The sequence below is a fragment of the Sander lucioperca genome, chromosome 16, assembly GCF_008315115.2.
Source record: "Sander lucioperca isolate FBNREF2018 chromosome 16, SLUC_FBN_1.2, whole genome shotgun sequence".
NCBI classification, from domain to species: Eukaryota; Metazoa; Chordata; class Actinopteri; order Perciformes; family Percidae; genus Sander; species Sander lucioperca.
In genome coordinates this window covers 20663546-20679303 of record NC_050188.1, presented here as the reverse complement: position 1 = coordinate 20679303, position 15758 = coordinate 20663546, and the positions used below count along the sequence as shown (strand labels likewise).

At 38.9% G+C, this 15758-nt stretch overlaps 2 protein-coding genes across 2 annotated transcripts; one reads left to right on the top strand and one right to left on the bottom strand.

Moving 5' to 3' along the window:
• Nucleotides 1-8498: 8498 nt before the first annotated feature.
• Nucleotides 8499-11760, top strand: il6 (interleukin 6 (interferon, beta 2)). The gene is made up of 5 exons (XM_031323012.1): nucleotides 8499-9596; nucleotides 9690-9886; nucleotides 10089-10190; nucleotides 10289-10432; nucleotides 11094-11760. Exons 1-5 carry the CDS (start codon nucleotides 9581-9583, stop codon nucleotides 11325-11327), a joined length of 693 nt encoding a protein of 230 aa, XP_031178872.1. The 5' UTR covers nucleotides 8499-9580; the 3' UTR covers nucleotides 11328-11760.
• Nucleotides 11761-12233: 473 nt separating this feature from the next.
• Nucleotides 12234-15568, bottom strand: tomm7 (translocase of outer mitochondrial membrane 7 homolog (yeast)). Its single transcript, XM_031323011.2, has 3 exons — nucleotides 15324-15568; nucleotides 13629-13677; nucleotides 12234-12605 (listed from the first exon to the last, which is right to left on the bottom strand). The coding sequence occupies exons 1-3, from the start codon at nucleotides 15529-15531 to the stop codon at nucleotides 12590-12592; spliced, it is 273 nt and encodes a 90-aa protein (XP_031178871.2). The 5' UTR covers nucleotides 15532-15568; the 3' UTR covers nucleotides 12234-12589.
• Between the last annotated feature and the right edge of the window lie 190 nt (nucleotides 15569-15758).

Here is a 15758-nt window from a genome sequence, read left to right as displayed (position 1 = left end):
TGTAACTGCACAATTCAATTCAATTTTATTTATAGTATCAAATCATAACAAGAGTTATCTCAAGACACTTTACAGATAGAGTAGGTCTAGACCACACTCTATAACATACAACATACAACAATTCTAGTAAATCCCCCAAGAGCAAGCATTTAGTGCAACAGTGGCGAGGAAAAACTCCCTTTTAGGAAGAAGCCTCGGACAGACCCAGGCTCTTGGTAGGTGGTGTCTGACGGTCCTGGTTGGGGGTGCCCTTTAGCGCATGCCACTTTGGTCCAGACTGAAATATGTCAACAACTATTGAATGGATTGCAATTAAATTTTGTACAAATGGTCCCCAGACGATAAATCCCAATGAGTTTGGTGATGCCCTGGATTTTCATCTGGCGTCACCATCAGGTCCGTTTGTCCATTCAGCAGATTTCAGTTTGATTTATGACCAAATATCTGCAAAACTAATGGTATTCCTTTCAGCCTCAACTGTACTTTGTGCTTCCTGCCAATTAGCAAATGTTATCATGCTTACACACTTAACATTTTAAGCATTATACCCTCTAAACATCAGCATGTTAGCATCCTCATTGTGAGCATTTTAGCACGCTGATGTTAGCATTTAGCTCAAAACCATCACTGTTTTTACATACAGCGTCATAGAGGAGCTATGGCTGCAGACTAATTAAAATCTGGATATGGGATCAGCTTACGCCTGTAAAACACTGACATACGCATTTTAGTGTACAGTATGAAGCCAAAAATGATATGAACCTGCACTGTGGGGCAGTACATGAGATTAGACTCCAAAACTTTTTTTTGTAGAAACTTTTAATGGACTTCAGAGCAATACTGATTCATTCCTGCTGAGACAATCAAAAAGCCATTAGATGATAAATACTTAACATAGGCCTACTCCACAGTAGAAGAAGATTTTAATTCATTGCATACTATAATGCAGTACAATGTAGTGAAACTGAATTTCTGCATTTAACCCATCCTAAGCATTAGGAGCAGTGGATAGCCACATACAGCGTCTGGGGAGTCTCTGAGCCACAGCCAGCCAATTCATACATATAGTCATGTATTCATATGGTCAAACTTAAGTCTAAACACACACGTTCATGTCTACAGAGGCCCTCAAGAAATTTCTGTTAGTATATTATTGCTGTACTGCGTCTGCATGAGAAAAACACAGATGCCTCAGGATGTCACCTTTTTCAGAGAGGACTAAATGTACCCCTCATCATATATGCTGCATGGTCGCCATCTAGCAGTGACCATGGTGAACTGCAGACTGAACAGAGATTCAATGTCACCGACTTTATTTTAACCTTTTCAGCTATCACATTGTTTAGCGCAAATCTTGAATACTCTGATTTCAAAGGCATATGTGACTAGGGGAGCAGGCATTGAACAATTCAGGCTTTTTAAGATCAGCCACTGTAGTGCACAAGATGACACCTGGGGGCTCGGGGGTACAGAGTACAGAGCTTAGAGTGAAGCCAGTGCTCACACACTGCACTGAAGAGTCTTTTATCTGAAAAGGTATCTAGATAGAGCACAGCACAGAACACAAAAAGTACTGGTTTGGTCCTGTGGGAAACACTTTAGGATTCAATCCTCCAGCTCTGCGTTCAACCACAGAAAGGTTTGTGCAACTGTACACTACACTGCATTATTTCTAAATCATTGCACCTGATGTGATCTTCTTTTTTTTATTGTCAAGATCTGATCTATTTTGATAACATACCTCGGCTGATAACATTTGAAATGGGTGTACATTTCCGGTTGATAGTTGATAGTTAATTTTTGCACTGCAACCCCAACATAATAAGGCAAAACCAATGTATTACCAGAAGGAACCAAAAAAGACAAAATTCATTACTGATTAAAAGTTAAGAATTAAAGTAATTTTTCTATTAATGAAAAATCTAACTTGTTGCTTTGATCATCTATGTAATTACTTCAGTCCATCAGCTGAACATCCAGACCATTACATCTGCTTCTCAAGGCTGTACCTCTATACAGTTCTCTCGACTGCCCAAGACGAATTTCTCCTATAGGAGACAATAAAGGCTTATCTGCTTATCTTATCTTATCTATAATATAATTTCAATATCTGGCCAATTGTTAAGACCAAAGTTGGATGACCAACCAGGTGGGCAACCCCAGACCTGAGGGGACCTAAAAGTCCCAGGTTGACTGCATATCAATTGGGTTGGTAATTTTGGTAATTTTATATTAACAAATTTGTTGAGGACACTAATACAAATTAAGTATTATTCCAGCATAGGAGTTCTGGTTGCACTGAACTTAATGAGAACTTGGAGGCAACATTTGTATGTGGCCATTGAAGGCAACGTTGCAAATCAATGAGCTGAACTGCTTCATGGTAATTTTGGAATTTCACAAGTTTTGAATCAATGTGGTGAATACCCTGATTTGTCGGGGTAACTGCATTAGCCAAAAACAGGCATTCCCATCTGGTTATTACTATAAATGGTTTCTCAACTAAATTCTTAGAAAATGTACTGTACACTATCATGATATATTGATATCATTAAATAAAATAACATAAACTGGGGTAGGTTTTACTGTATTCATACCAAGCCCGGTTTTCTATATGATTATAGAATGCTTGTATGTAAATTTTGGGAGGATTATTTCATAGAGATTTAATGACATATTGTGTGTTAGCTCAGTATCACGTGTTTTTTGTACATATTATGTATACCATACAATACTATATTGCGTGATATATATGTAACACTGCATATAGTAGAGCACAGAGTACAGAGGATATGGTGGTACTAAACTGGATATGGATGCAAACACTGTAACATTAATGTAAGATGAATATACATTTAACTGGGAGGACAAAACTGCCACTGTTAGGGTTGACCTCGCGCTCACTTGGTAGAGCGTGTGCCCCATGTAGGCTGAGTCCTTGGCTCTGGTTCAAATCCGACCTGTGGCCCTTTGCAGCGTGTCATCCCCTCTCTCTCTACCCCTTTTGTCAATCTTCTATCACTATCTAATAAAATAAGAAGAAGAACCCCAGATAATAATCTTTGGGGAAGAAAACTGCCACTGTTACATACACATTCACCTCATCACCGATCATTTCATATTACAGATACCCCACAGGAAAAGTGAGCAGAATTCCCCTGAATTTGAGTTTCATTGCAAATGAAAGAACAAAAAGAGGATCTAACTAATTTAGACACTTTTGTAATTAAGATGGGGTTGTCTTTAAAGAGATTGGAGGTTAAAGGGAAAGACCAAGTGGGAAGTTTCACAGATCCTACCTTGTATTAAGCATATAGGATACAGGCAATAGATGTCTATTGGAAAAAGTATCTCTAATATAACTGATGAAAGCACATAAAATAAACAAGTGAAGAAATTTGACGATATATGCACATGCAGATACATTAACACTGGTGGAGAGTTAAAACTATAACAAAAATCTATTGTAACTAATTTGGTCTAATTTGGTAGAAGCATGAGAGGTACTAAAACAAAAACTGTAGAGAAGCCTGGAGGGATGCCAGCTGATGGACCAGTACAAATAAATAATGTTTCGAAGGATGTAATCAGCATTAATTCTCTCTGACGCATTGAACCTGAACAAGGTTAAAGCAGTTCATTGACATGAGTTATGATGTTCTAATGTTTTAAGTCGACTACCGCCCTGTGGCACTCAACCATTCTGATGAAGTGCTTTGAGGAAATGATTCTCCAGCACATCAAAATCCTCCCAGCCAGTCTGGACTCTCACAGTTTGCATACAGAGCCAACAGATCCACAGAGGATGCCATCTCTACTGCCCTCCACTGAGCCCTCACACATCACCTACATCAAGAATGCTCTGTGTTAATTTCAGCTCAGCATTCAATACCAACATCCCCATGAAACTCACTGACAAACTTAGTACTGTGGGTTTGAGTACTACACTGTGCAACTGGATATTGGACTTCCTTACAAACAGACCCCAGTCAACTTTGATTGGTACTCACACCTCCTCCACTCTACTGTTTAACATCGGAGCCCATCAGGGCTGTGTGCTCAGCCCCATTCTGTTCCCGCACCCATGACTGCAATCCCCAACATGGAGAGAACTCTGTTGTGAAGCTCCACATCGGCCAGATCACAAACACTGATGAAACTGCTTATCTGGAGGAAATCAACAATCTTGCAGAGTGGTCCACAGAGAGCAACCTACTGCTCAAAGTCAGCAAAACCAAGGAGCTGGTCATTGATTTTAGAAAAAGGATGCAAAGACACAGCCCTGTTTACATCAATGGAGCTTAGGTGAAGCAAGTGAACAGTTTTAGGTTCCTGGGAATCAGCATCACAGATTAGCTGACATGGTCATCTAACACATCTCCATCCAGGTGACAAAAAAGCTCAGAAATCACTGTATTTCTTAAAGACACTTAAGAAGGCAAAATTCGTCTTCAAGTTAACTTATACAGAGGAGCAATAAAAGACATTCTGAACAGAAACATTACAAAACGGCATGGGATGTGCATGATAGAGAAAGGAGCATGCAGCTGCCTGCCTCAGAAATCTGGGCTTGAGCCTTTTGATCCTGGGATCAACATTTTTCTACCAAAAAAAACAGAAGAAAATGAGAGAAGAGGGAAATTGAGTAAGCTTCTTAAAGTCTCTGACAATTCCAGTTGCACCAGGTTTATTTGTTGAGGATGTCCTTTGGTGTCATAGCAGTAAGAGACACTGCCCAAACTGCTTCACAGATCAGATGTTATTGTTGATGCTATTATTCCAATGAAATATTTCAATACATTTAGGACCAGATTACTTTATATAATATATTGGGTTAGTTGCTAAGAGATCCAAACAAGCCACACAGATATGGGAAGTCTGTAATATTTAACACTAATAATTAAATTGTTGTGTGGTGAGCTAGATACTGACATACCAAACTGCCCCTCTTATCTTAGCATGGGATCATGCTAAGATACTGTGCAGGAGCTGTATTTGACAAAACAACCTCACCTCGAAGTCCATTTAGTAGTTGCTCTGGAGCTTTTGATCATATCACATTATTTTCATTAGCAGAAGTCTGCATTTCCTTAGAGCACTTTAAGGACTCGTCATCCACGTTGGCTTCAAAATTTTCTGTAACGGAGAATTTGATATGATCAAAAGCTCAGGACAGCTATTGATGGGACCTTAAGGACTGCTTTGTGGACTTTGAAAGTCATCTTCTGTATTGATGTGTTTAAAGGTACAACAAGCTTTTAATTTATATTATGTAAAAAGAGAAAGAAAAACTATCATGATTTGCTACTTTTTTTGTTTGAATCATCTTTGGAAGAAAGTTTGGAACACATTTCTTTGGTTTGCGAGAGCACCACTCTAAGAAAAAGCATGTAGTAAATCATTATGTACTCCAAGCTGCTTACCGTTAAGTCCCTTTTAAAATGCAAAGTCACAAAGTAAAGTACAGTGCAAACTTTACACACACACACACACACACACACACACACACACACACGCGCGCACACACACGCGCACACACACACACACACACACACACACACACACACACACACACACACACACACACACACACGTGCACATCTGAGACAAATCCCTTTGCCATGCACTGAGAATTTGCAGTAGAGTACAAAGTTGTTTTATCAGTGTTTATTCAATTTTTTAAAAGTTTTATTTTAAGAGTGTATTAAGTTAATGTTCAATTGAAGAGACAGGGCTTGTCTGTGATGGTTAATGGAGTTTGCGTACTGTGGACTTTTGTGGTAGACAATACAGTTTATATTAAATTGGTCACACAAACAAAAAAGCAGAAATGAGAGTCGGAGCTATTGCTTCCAGTTTTCCAGACTTTCATCCTAAACAGGAGAACTGAGCACAACAATCACACGTACATTAAATTCATGAATGCACCTCAGTACATTAAAGGTTCTGAACTGGAATAGATGTATTCATCAAAACTTTGCATGTCCACAGAGCAAACTGAACGTGTGTCTTGGGCTCTTCAGGGGGGAGGAGAATGTGCTGCATCGGCACTTCCCAGTAACCTCAGAAACTGCGACTACTGAGCTATTCTAACATCTCAAATTGTCCACTGAAAGTACCAAAACACTCCCCGATCAAAAGTGGACACAAACCCGCTCTTACAACATCCTCCACAGAGCATACAGCATGAACTAGTTTGTAGGTTACTACTTTTTTTAACCCATTTTGGGAGTTCTCTGGTTTGATTCCCCATGAGTAATCCTAATAAACACAGGGAAAGTTACATACCAAAAATAGTAGTAAAGCACTAATGATCACACATGCTGCAATACTGAATTAAATGGAAGCAAGGTAGTTAACTTAGCAAGTACAGTACGTAGTATTTTGAAAGGAGAACGTGAAGAAAGAAAGAAAGTTTTGGAAACATAACTAAAAGTGAGTGGAGAAAGGTGACTTTCCTTTATATGTAAGGAGAAAGGTGGAACTGGTTAGTGAGCCTCACCTCTTCCCTTTCATTGTCTTTCAAGTGATTACAAGAAAATAATGTCTGTCTGTGTGTGTCTGTGTGTGTGTGTGTGTGTGTGTGTGAGTAATTTGAAGCACAAAGCTCATATCGTCATTTTCCAGACACGTTTTACAGAATGATGACTTCTGTATACTATCCTGGATTTGTTTTCATGGAACAACTTGATAAGAAAGAAGTTAGCAAATGCATACACTGTAGGCGACTTGCCCCAATTACAGGAATACATTACATTACCATTGTGAGCTGTTGACTGAGTCACTTGTAAAAACAGGATTTTGAACAGGAATGAAAAGACATTTTGAGATTTACATCAATTATCATAGCAGGGAGAGCATTCCAGGAAAGGGATGAGGATGAGCCAATGCATTAGCAAGAGTTTGTTTTAGCAACAAACGTAATGATGATAACAATAACTTAGATTTATACAGGGCCTTTCATGAAACCCACGGACGCTGTACACAAGTCCAGGGGGACAAAAAGAAGACAGTAGGCTAACATAAACACGGACTGAAAAGAAATAAAAACTGGGCGCTAAATGGAAGGGGGACGTCGTTTTGTGTAGGCTAACCACGTCTCGCATTTTAAAGTTATTTCATGAATGAAATAGACATATCACATACCTGTCTAAGAGGAATAGGAACAATTTATGGTGGGTTTTGAATCCAATCCCGTAATTGTCTTTTTCTGTTGAAAGCCCGACCGAGGTTGACTTGGGTTTTCGCCCGACGTCTGTCACTCTCCCTTTTAACTTTTAGTTGTTCTTGGTTCAATTTCCTTTTTTTCTGTGATGGCCCTGCCCCGGTGTCAGCCATAACTACAAAAGATAACTTCTAAAATAAAATAAAAATACAATTAGGCCTATATAAAGCAACCTCCTGCTACCTTTTACCTGGCTGGATACTCAAACAAAGGCTTTTCCACTGTTAAAGCGAAATCTGTGACCCATCAGAATGTGTGACTGTAGAGCCGGTGTTACACCAAAATCTTTGACCCATCGAGATCGGTGCAACACCGGTCTGCCTACAGTAGCCTAGCTAGCCTAATGTTTTTGTGACCCAGGCAGAGGCATTAATAAAAACTATATAAAAAAAACCCGTTCTTTTCACTGTTAGTCTTGTTTGCGGTAACAGGTCATTTATGATCATCACATAGAAAATGAAACAGTTTAAGAAACATTTCAAAGTTCCCCGTAGCTACTTTAAAACCCAAGTATTGGGCAAACTAACAAATTAGAGACACTAAATAAAACGTTTAGGAATCACAAAAGTCATTATAATTAATCATAAGAGTATCACAAATACAAAATGTCATTCCAATCCATCTAATAGTTGGATAGTTGGTTAGAGATATTTCAGTTTGGCGGTTAGCGTAGCTAAAAAAAATCCAGTTCTGAAAATGTCTTGTTTGATAGAGGGACTTTAGAGAGGTTATCTGCCAAAACATAGTAACTGAGGCACATTACTTTTAAGAATATCCAGCCTTTGATCATAGATAGATGGTTGGCTGGCTGCATACATTTTACATATAGGAATACAGTATAAATAAAAACATCAACCTTTAAACCCATGCTTAATGTCACTGTATTTTTTTCAGACTTAACAAAGATCCTCCAGAGCCACAGAAGATGTTATACAACTGTTGTCACAGGCTAAGCAGAAGGTTGACCTTAATATGTAAAATTTGTAGTTCCCCTTAAACAGAAGTAAAAAAATTGAAGAAAAAATAATAACGTGAGTGCCCCACCACTGACTTAAGGGGAAAATAAAAATGAATATGGGCTAGTGTATTATCAGACACACAGATGTGTATCAGCACACTTGGGTGTCACCCTGTACATATAAGGCAAGTGTGATAATACAATTTAAGCCAGAAGAACTCAAGGAAAAACTTGAGTCAAATTGTTAAATTGTTTTCTCAGATTTTTCTTTTTACATTGTAGAATATTACAAACTGGTAATATTATTCATACATGTGACTATTGTCATTTAATCATTGTTGTCATTTTCAAATCAATTATGATATGACCTTACAGGCTGCGTGATCAGCATATTACACTTAAAGCACTACCGCATCCTTTCATTCCTTCAAACGCCCTGAACAACTATCAAACTAACACATTGAAAAGTTTAGTATCATGACTAATATTGGAACAGGAACATGACACAGAACATCACTGTGAAGAAACAACAAGAAAATAACAGATTTCAGCAGACAAAACATAAACTTCATGTAATATATAACTGTAGATACAAATTATACATACATTATATATACATTATGATTAAAATAGCTATTTGATGGCACAGTGTGAAGGATATTGATTATTTCAGCTGCAGTAAGGGGAAGAACATCTTACATTAGACAAGTGTTGCTAGTATTGGGGAAAAAAGCCTTAGGCCTACCCTAGAGAGTGTGTTTGAAATTAAAAATCCACCGGAAATTTGACTTCTCGTCACCGATTTATTTCATCTATGCTGATTTTACCACTGCAAGTTGTTGGGATACTGATATGCAAATGTATGGTTTGGAGTGGATTTTCCCCTTTAAATGATTTGGCTGAAAATATCATAGGAATTTATTTCTTCCAAAATATTGTCAATACAAACTGTGTGTGTGTGTGTGTGTGTGTGTGCATGTGTGTTGTATTGAGCTGCACTGTAGCTGCTTTGATGTCTCCATTTTGACTTCCTTGTATGACAAATCTGTCGAGGAGTGTGTGTGAAACATGCTTTATTATTGTCAGTTATTTAAATGACTATAGAGCATTTTCGTTTCAACTAGCGAGAAAAGAGTCAAAGCAGCCTGTATACTGTACATTAAAGTGCAAACACTCTTCAATCCTTCATCAAAATCACGGCCAACCACCGACGCATGCCTGACCGGATGCTTGACGCAAACTATTAATTGGGTGTCTGTAGCAGGAAGGTATTGGGAAATCCCTACAGTCTGAAGAATATAAAATGACAGCCCATCGCAAAGACAAAGCAACTCCTTCTGGCCCTGGCAGCCCTCAGCATCAGCGGAAACTCAACAGGTGCTTCCCAGCAGCGCGACATGCCCTCTTCACTAAGTAAGTGATTTACAGCCGGTGGCGCGCACGTTTTCCTGTGTTTCTTTCTTCTTTTCATTCATCCAGTCGTTCACGCTTTTCCTCTCCGCACAGACGCGTACTTGCTCTCTGCAGTGATGCTGTGCGCTCTGCTGCTGTGCGCCCCCGGAGCTCCAGTTGAAGACGCGCCCACCAACAGCCCAGCAGGTGACCACTCAGGTGAGGAGGAGGAGGAGAGGCCTTCTGACCAACTGAGCGCTTCCCCGTTCTGGGCATTGATCCTTGACGCAACCAAACAGCACAAGGAGGAGGTAGGCTCTTTATCTTGCAGGAATTTCACTGGACTATGGTATTTTTGCAGTTGCTAATGTGAGTGACGTTCTTTCTTATCAAGTTTTACTGAGTCATTTTTAAAGTTAGAGTGGGCTGACTGGTGGTATCTCACTTTCTAAGCAGGTGTAAAGTAAACTACACCTCTTGACCATTTCTTTCGTATCATTTCCCCCCTATCAGTTTGAAAATGAATTCAAGAATGATGGGTTGAAATATATTTACCTAGAGGGCTACAAATTCACCTCACTTCCAGCATGCTGCCCTCACTATAACTTCAGCAAGGTAGTGTGTCTCCTCCCTTGTTATCCTGTTACTGATACAATGTACTAAGTGACGGGGTTAAGTTGATCTCTAACAGTGATTTTCTTTCCTGTTTCCAGGAGGCTTGTCTCCACAGGATGTTTCACGGCCTGCTTATTTACACAGTTCTTCTCAAGTATGTGGAGAAGGAGTACCCCGGCAACTCAATCTGCAAAGAGTTCAGGAACTACAGCGGCCTCCTGATCAACCTCATCAAAGGAAAGGTGGGTCTGAGATTCTGCATATTGTCTTTCATATTGCAATTTGTAACTGTGTCAATGCACTCTGGTGGCTTTTGTATCAGTCCTGCCACCGTATTTGCTTTTCATCTTTGTTATAGCCAGTGGTGGAAGAAGTATTTTTTAGATCCTCATGTAAAAACAATACTCCAAGGCCTGCATTCAAAATGTCAACGCACTAAAAGTGCATCAGCAAAACGTATTAGGCTACTTATTGAGCAGAATGCCCCGTCAGTGCTATTTTATTCTATATTACATTATTGGATTATTATCTCTCCCAGACGTAAACCTGGAAAGAGATCATTTGTTCGCTTGTGCGTGCGTTAGTATGCTAATCTCGCATACTAATGACATCTGCAAAGTAAGTACAGCTGGTAAATAAATGTAGTTGAGTGAAAGTAAAACAAAACATAAATAGTGAAGTACTAATCTACTTAGTTACATTCCACCACTGGTTATAGCTCATTTATTAAAAAGGTATTTGTCCTGCTTTTAATTTTGTTTGCATACATGTCAAATGTGTCCACTTTTGATTATGTCTTATTGTAAATGATTTTTTAATGGATTGGATTACTTCATATGATTATTATTATTATCAAACTGCACTGCTTAGTTATGTTCTACAACTGTTACTTCTGCCCCACAGATGAGAAAGCGTGAACAGGTCACAGCGCTGACCAGCAGCCAGGAGGGGCAACTGCTCAGGGACCTCGATAACTCCGCCAGTTTCCACAGAAAGATGACTGCACACAGCATCCTGCGCCAGCTCCACTACTTCCTCTTAGAAGGCAAAAGAATGATTAGTAGAAAGGAGACCAGACAAAGTCAGGCCATGAGGACTGTGATACCCATCACTTTCAACCAAATGTTGAAAAGATGAGTAGCCTATTACAAATTGAAGAAATACCGCAGGGAAAGTGGGTGTTGCTAACTCTGCTAGTGTTTTCACGAGGGTTTATTTTTTGTTTTTACGGGGAAATGCTCTGAGTGCACCAACTGTATGTACAGACGCAACCTCTAATTGTGTAAATCTCAAAAAGGCACCACTATTGCACAACTTATTTAACCTATTTATACTTGGCGAAAAGTGTTATTTATTAGTCATAGGAAAATCCATGGTTATTGGTTTCTTGCTCTAAAACAGGCATTTTTTTATATATGACTTTTAGTGTTGATTAATTTCTAGATTCTGACGATATTTTTTTTTGAAAAGTAATAATTTCATCACATATTTTTGTGAAGGACTTTATACTAACAGTGGTGGTTATTATTTATTTACAATTATTATTAAACTGAATTTGCTGTTGATTTAATTACAATGTAATAAGCTGTGTTTTGAATGTGCATGACTAATAAGTGACTGGAAGGAATATTCTATACACATGCAGAAATAAAATGCCCATGTTTAGATAAGAAACACGTTTCTTCAATCCAATACTTCACACATTCTATATCTTTGCAGGGTTGCGACACATTTCAAAACCAGTGACGTTATGTATGCATGTTCGTTGGAGGCTGGAAAATATGACTGTCAGACCATCATACAATCAAATTGTGTTATCAGCAGTGTTCTATGAATCATTATTTCAGAATTGTGTGTGGGATTTCTAAACTTTAAAACATGGACCTCAACAAATCACTTAAACATACAATGATAGTTCATATTCTGGATTTTCTACTACTTTTGATACTTTTACATTAATTCAACCAATTTTACAATACAGACCCAGTTTTGGTTGTTCTAAGATTCAAGCATCAACATGACTCCTGGTAATAAAGACAAGTGTGACATTTCTTTGTAGATTTATTCTCGAATCTCTTAAATTACAAATAAAAAGAGGAAAAACATGGAATGGTATATCCAAACATCGCTGTCACACATTCCCAACTAAATACCGGCAGACAGGCCAGTCAACACTACAAAAGGACGCGGTCTTGAATCCCGCTTGTTAATCCAAATATCCTCCATCCACGTAGCCGACACTCTGTACAGTATGGCCACACATATCAATACTTCTCAGACATTGGATAGTATGATTTATGGTGAGAAGGGAAAAATAGTGTCCATTTCTTGGATTTCCAATGACAGGTGGGCCACGTGGTCTCGATGAGGTGAGAGGACCGGTTGTGTGGAGACACTCCTTAGCCCCATAGCAAACTACAGAAAATAAAAATAAAAAGGTTCAACTAGACTCCCGATATTCCACAGTTCATTTCAAGAGTGCCGACGTATCATCACTGAAAGGTTTATCATCATGTAATGTCATTTCCAGTTACCATCATGTAATTTCATTTCCAGTTACTAACTGTAAAAAGTATTAAATCCACCTTATTGCATGCTTACTGCAGCTGAAAATAGCCAACGTCTAGATGAAATGGATGCTCAGGGTTTACGAGGTGTCCAAAGCTCAAAGGATTTAGAGAAAGAGGAATTCAACTTATTTCTATCGTTATCAGGAATCATTGTCGATAAAAAAGGAGGGAATGTAAACTAGTTGATCTGTTTATTACAAGCCAAATGTGCGATTCCTTCAATATGGAGAGTACTCAAAGACATGAACCTCAATAAATTAAAGAGAGGTGCTGCAAAACCTGACCTACATAGGAGGAAGACAAGATTCTTGTAAGATATGGGCTCATTTTTCACATCTCATGCTGTACTTTGTGACTGTATAAATATTTGTGTTACGACAAGTTCATGACTTGTAGATATTACCAGGCGGACTGTAGTTGTATGTCGGCAAGAGTAACCTATGGTTTTGGCTGGCGAGGGATGATGACTGGATTGTATGATATCAGGTGTTTTCTCTGGCTTGATTTAATTAAAATGTAGTATTGTGCATTCGACTTTGGGTAAAGAGGGAATGTAGTTTGGGGATGTCTATAAAATGTCTTGTATTTCTATGTAAACTAAAAATGACAAAAAAAATACCCCTCCGAAATTACGGAAAACCATGTCAAAAAATATGTTCAGTTTCCATCTTAATATGTACACAACACACAGATTAGTTATTAAAATTTCTTGCTTGTGCGACTAGTTGACAGTTAGGCCAACTATTCCGCGACTAAAGGAAATCCGTTCCTGTGGTGCAAAGCTGTGAAAACTCCCTTATATTACATTTTACACCATTCAGTTGGCTGCTTCTGAAAACACACACACATCACACCAATCTGTCCTTACCTCAAGACTGTGGGTTCAGGCATTCCTGGATCTGCTCCTCGTTTGAAACCTGTAAAACAAAGCCGTAAAGAAGAATTGAAGCATACTGGTTTGCATTTTAGAATAGTGCCAAGAAAAGTGTAACACAGCAAAAACAATCTAGTTCATCCAAAAAAAAATATTATGGCTAGCTGCTGCAAGAATGACAGAAAATCAAACGGCATGTCAACTATACAGTATGGCCCACTGGAATAAAAAACATTTAACAATTAAATGCACACATACGCACTTTAAATGATTCACCACCGGATAACCTAGAAAGTGTTTCACGGAGTCATTACAGTTGGTCAGCAGATAAAGCCGTGTTTAATTAAACAGCATCATTGCATCAGAGACCTCGGTCATCCAAGAGGTCTTACAGATCTCATTTTTGTGGAAATAGGGTGACAAGGCCACACACACACAATACATATTTCCTTGGTATTTTTTTTAGTTCATGGGCGGAGTCAACTATGATGCAACTGATTCTTATGAAAAAGACATTATAGGGCAAGTGTGATAATACTTATAATTATAGAATACCTTTTTTCACACAAATAACCAGGGTTATCTGACCCGTGTTCAACCACTCTTTTGTCAATTCCAACCAAGCCAGTCAACATGTGTTATTTTCATTGTAATATTTTTGATTTATCAATGAATCGTTTATTCTGTAAAATATCAAGAAAGAAAAGGAGAACTTAAGGGAGGAAAAAACGAGAGGGGAGAAAGTATGACATTAGCGTTTCCAATTATGCTGAAGTCAAAGAAAATTAATTCACAGCGGGCAACTCCTTCGGCTGTGAGTCATAACTTCCCCATCTTTCTCCAAATACCACAACATTTGACAACAAGGTGTACGTGCAGTTTAGTGTCCCAAATTATTTTCCAAAAACTGAGTGTCCCAAATGATGAGGGTCTTATTTGAGACAGGTTAGTTTATTATCCCTAACAGCACAGGTGATTTAGCAGGTTCACAATTAATTAAGGACATTGTATGAGGAATTTGGGACACTGCACATATACCTGACAACAAAATACTTGTACACAGGGATTCCTTGGACTTCTGAATACCTGACAACAAAATACTTGTAAACAGGCATGTCTTGGACTTCTGAGAGGAACTGTTTTAAACCAACTAACGTTACCCAGGACTTATTGCACGAGTACTTCAAGGTCAACAGTTCAGACATTGTTAGATCCAAGCAGATGGGAGCTTACACACAGTCCTTAATTCATCACAGTGAAGATAGAAATAGATGTCTCTCTGACTTGCTAGTATTCTTTCGAGAAAAAAAAAAAAGCTTTATATCAAATCATCACCAGTTAATGGTGCCACAGCTTACTTTCACGAGGAGATCATGGACAGTTTCATCATATCCGTTTGGATTCCCTGCATTGCCCTTGCTGTTTGTCCACCTACTCATATGACTTTTTCTTCACACACACACACACACACACACACACACACACACACACACACACACACACACACACACACACACACACACACACACACACACACACACACACACACACACTATATTACTTCTCCAGAGGGTAACGTTAGCTACCTATCCTAGGTGAATGCTAGTGTGCTAAGCTAATTTGCTAACGTTAGCGAGGCATATCTCCCGAGCCCGCCGTATTCCCCCCTGCTCCTGTTCGGATACTGACCGAGGTACAACACAGTTGGGATAAAACCCCATCGGATGACAAACTGGCCGCATTGGAACAGCTGCTGCAGCCGCTGTTTGGTCTCTTTGCTCAGTTTAGCCATGTGTTTCTCCCGAACAGCGACGATGTTGCAACCAACCAAGGACAAGAAAGAGGAAGTGACGTGAGCTCCTGGCTGTTTTCTTATATACATGCTGTTAACCGACATCGTCACCTGTCAAAGGTCGCCATCTTGTGGACGGACCATACATGGAACTGGGCGTCTGCTACAGGTCACATACTGAATCAATTTAATAAAGCTAATGCTCAGTCACCAAAAGACAGAGACACTCACCTCCGAATTCGAAATTATATTGTATTACATATATCCATGTAATAGTTTTTTTTGTTGACACAACTGAGAAGCATTCTATGACATTGATACTTTAACATTAG

What these genes read in the sequence shown, in the direction of transcription:
- tomm7 (XM_031323011.2), bottom strand. Translation starts at nt 15,531, where the DNA reads ATGTCGGTTAACAGCATGTATATAAGAAAACAGCCAGGAGCTCACGTC. An exon ending in CCCAACTGTGTTGTACCTCG is followed by an intron (nt 13,678 to 15,323) that starts GTCAGTATCCGA and finishes TTTGTTTTACAG; the next exon opens with GTTTCAAACGAGGAGCAGAT.
- il6 (XM_031323012.1), top strand. An exon ending in CCAAACAGCACAAGGAGGAG is followed by an intron (nt 9,887 to 10,088) that starts GTAGGCTCTTTA and finishes CCCCCCTATCAG; the next exon opens with TTTGAAAATGAATTCAAGAA. An exon ending in CTCACTATAACTTCAGCAAG is followed by an intron (nt 10,191 to 10,288) that starts GTAGTGTGTCTC and finishes TCCTGTTTCCAG; the next exon opens with GAGGCTTGTCTCCACAGGAT.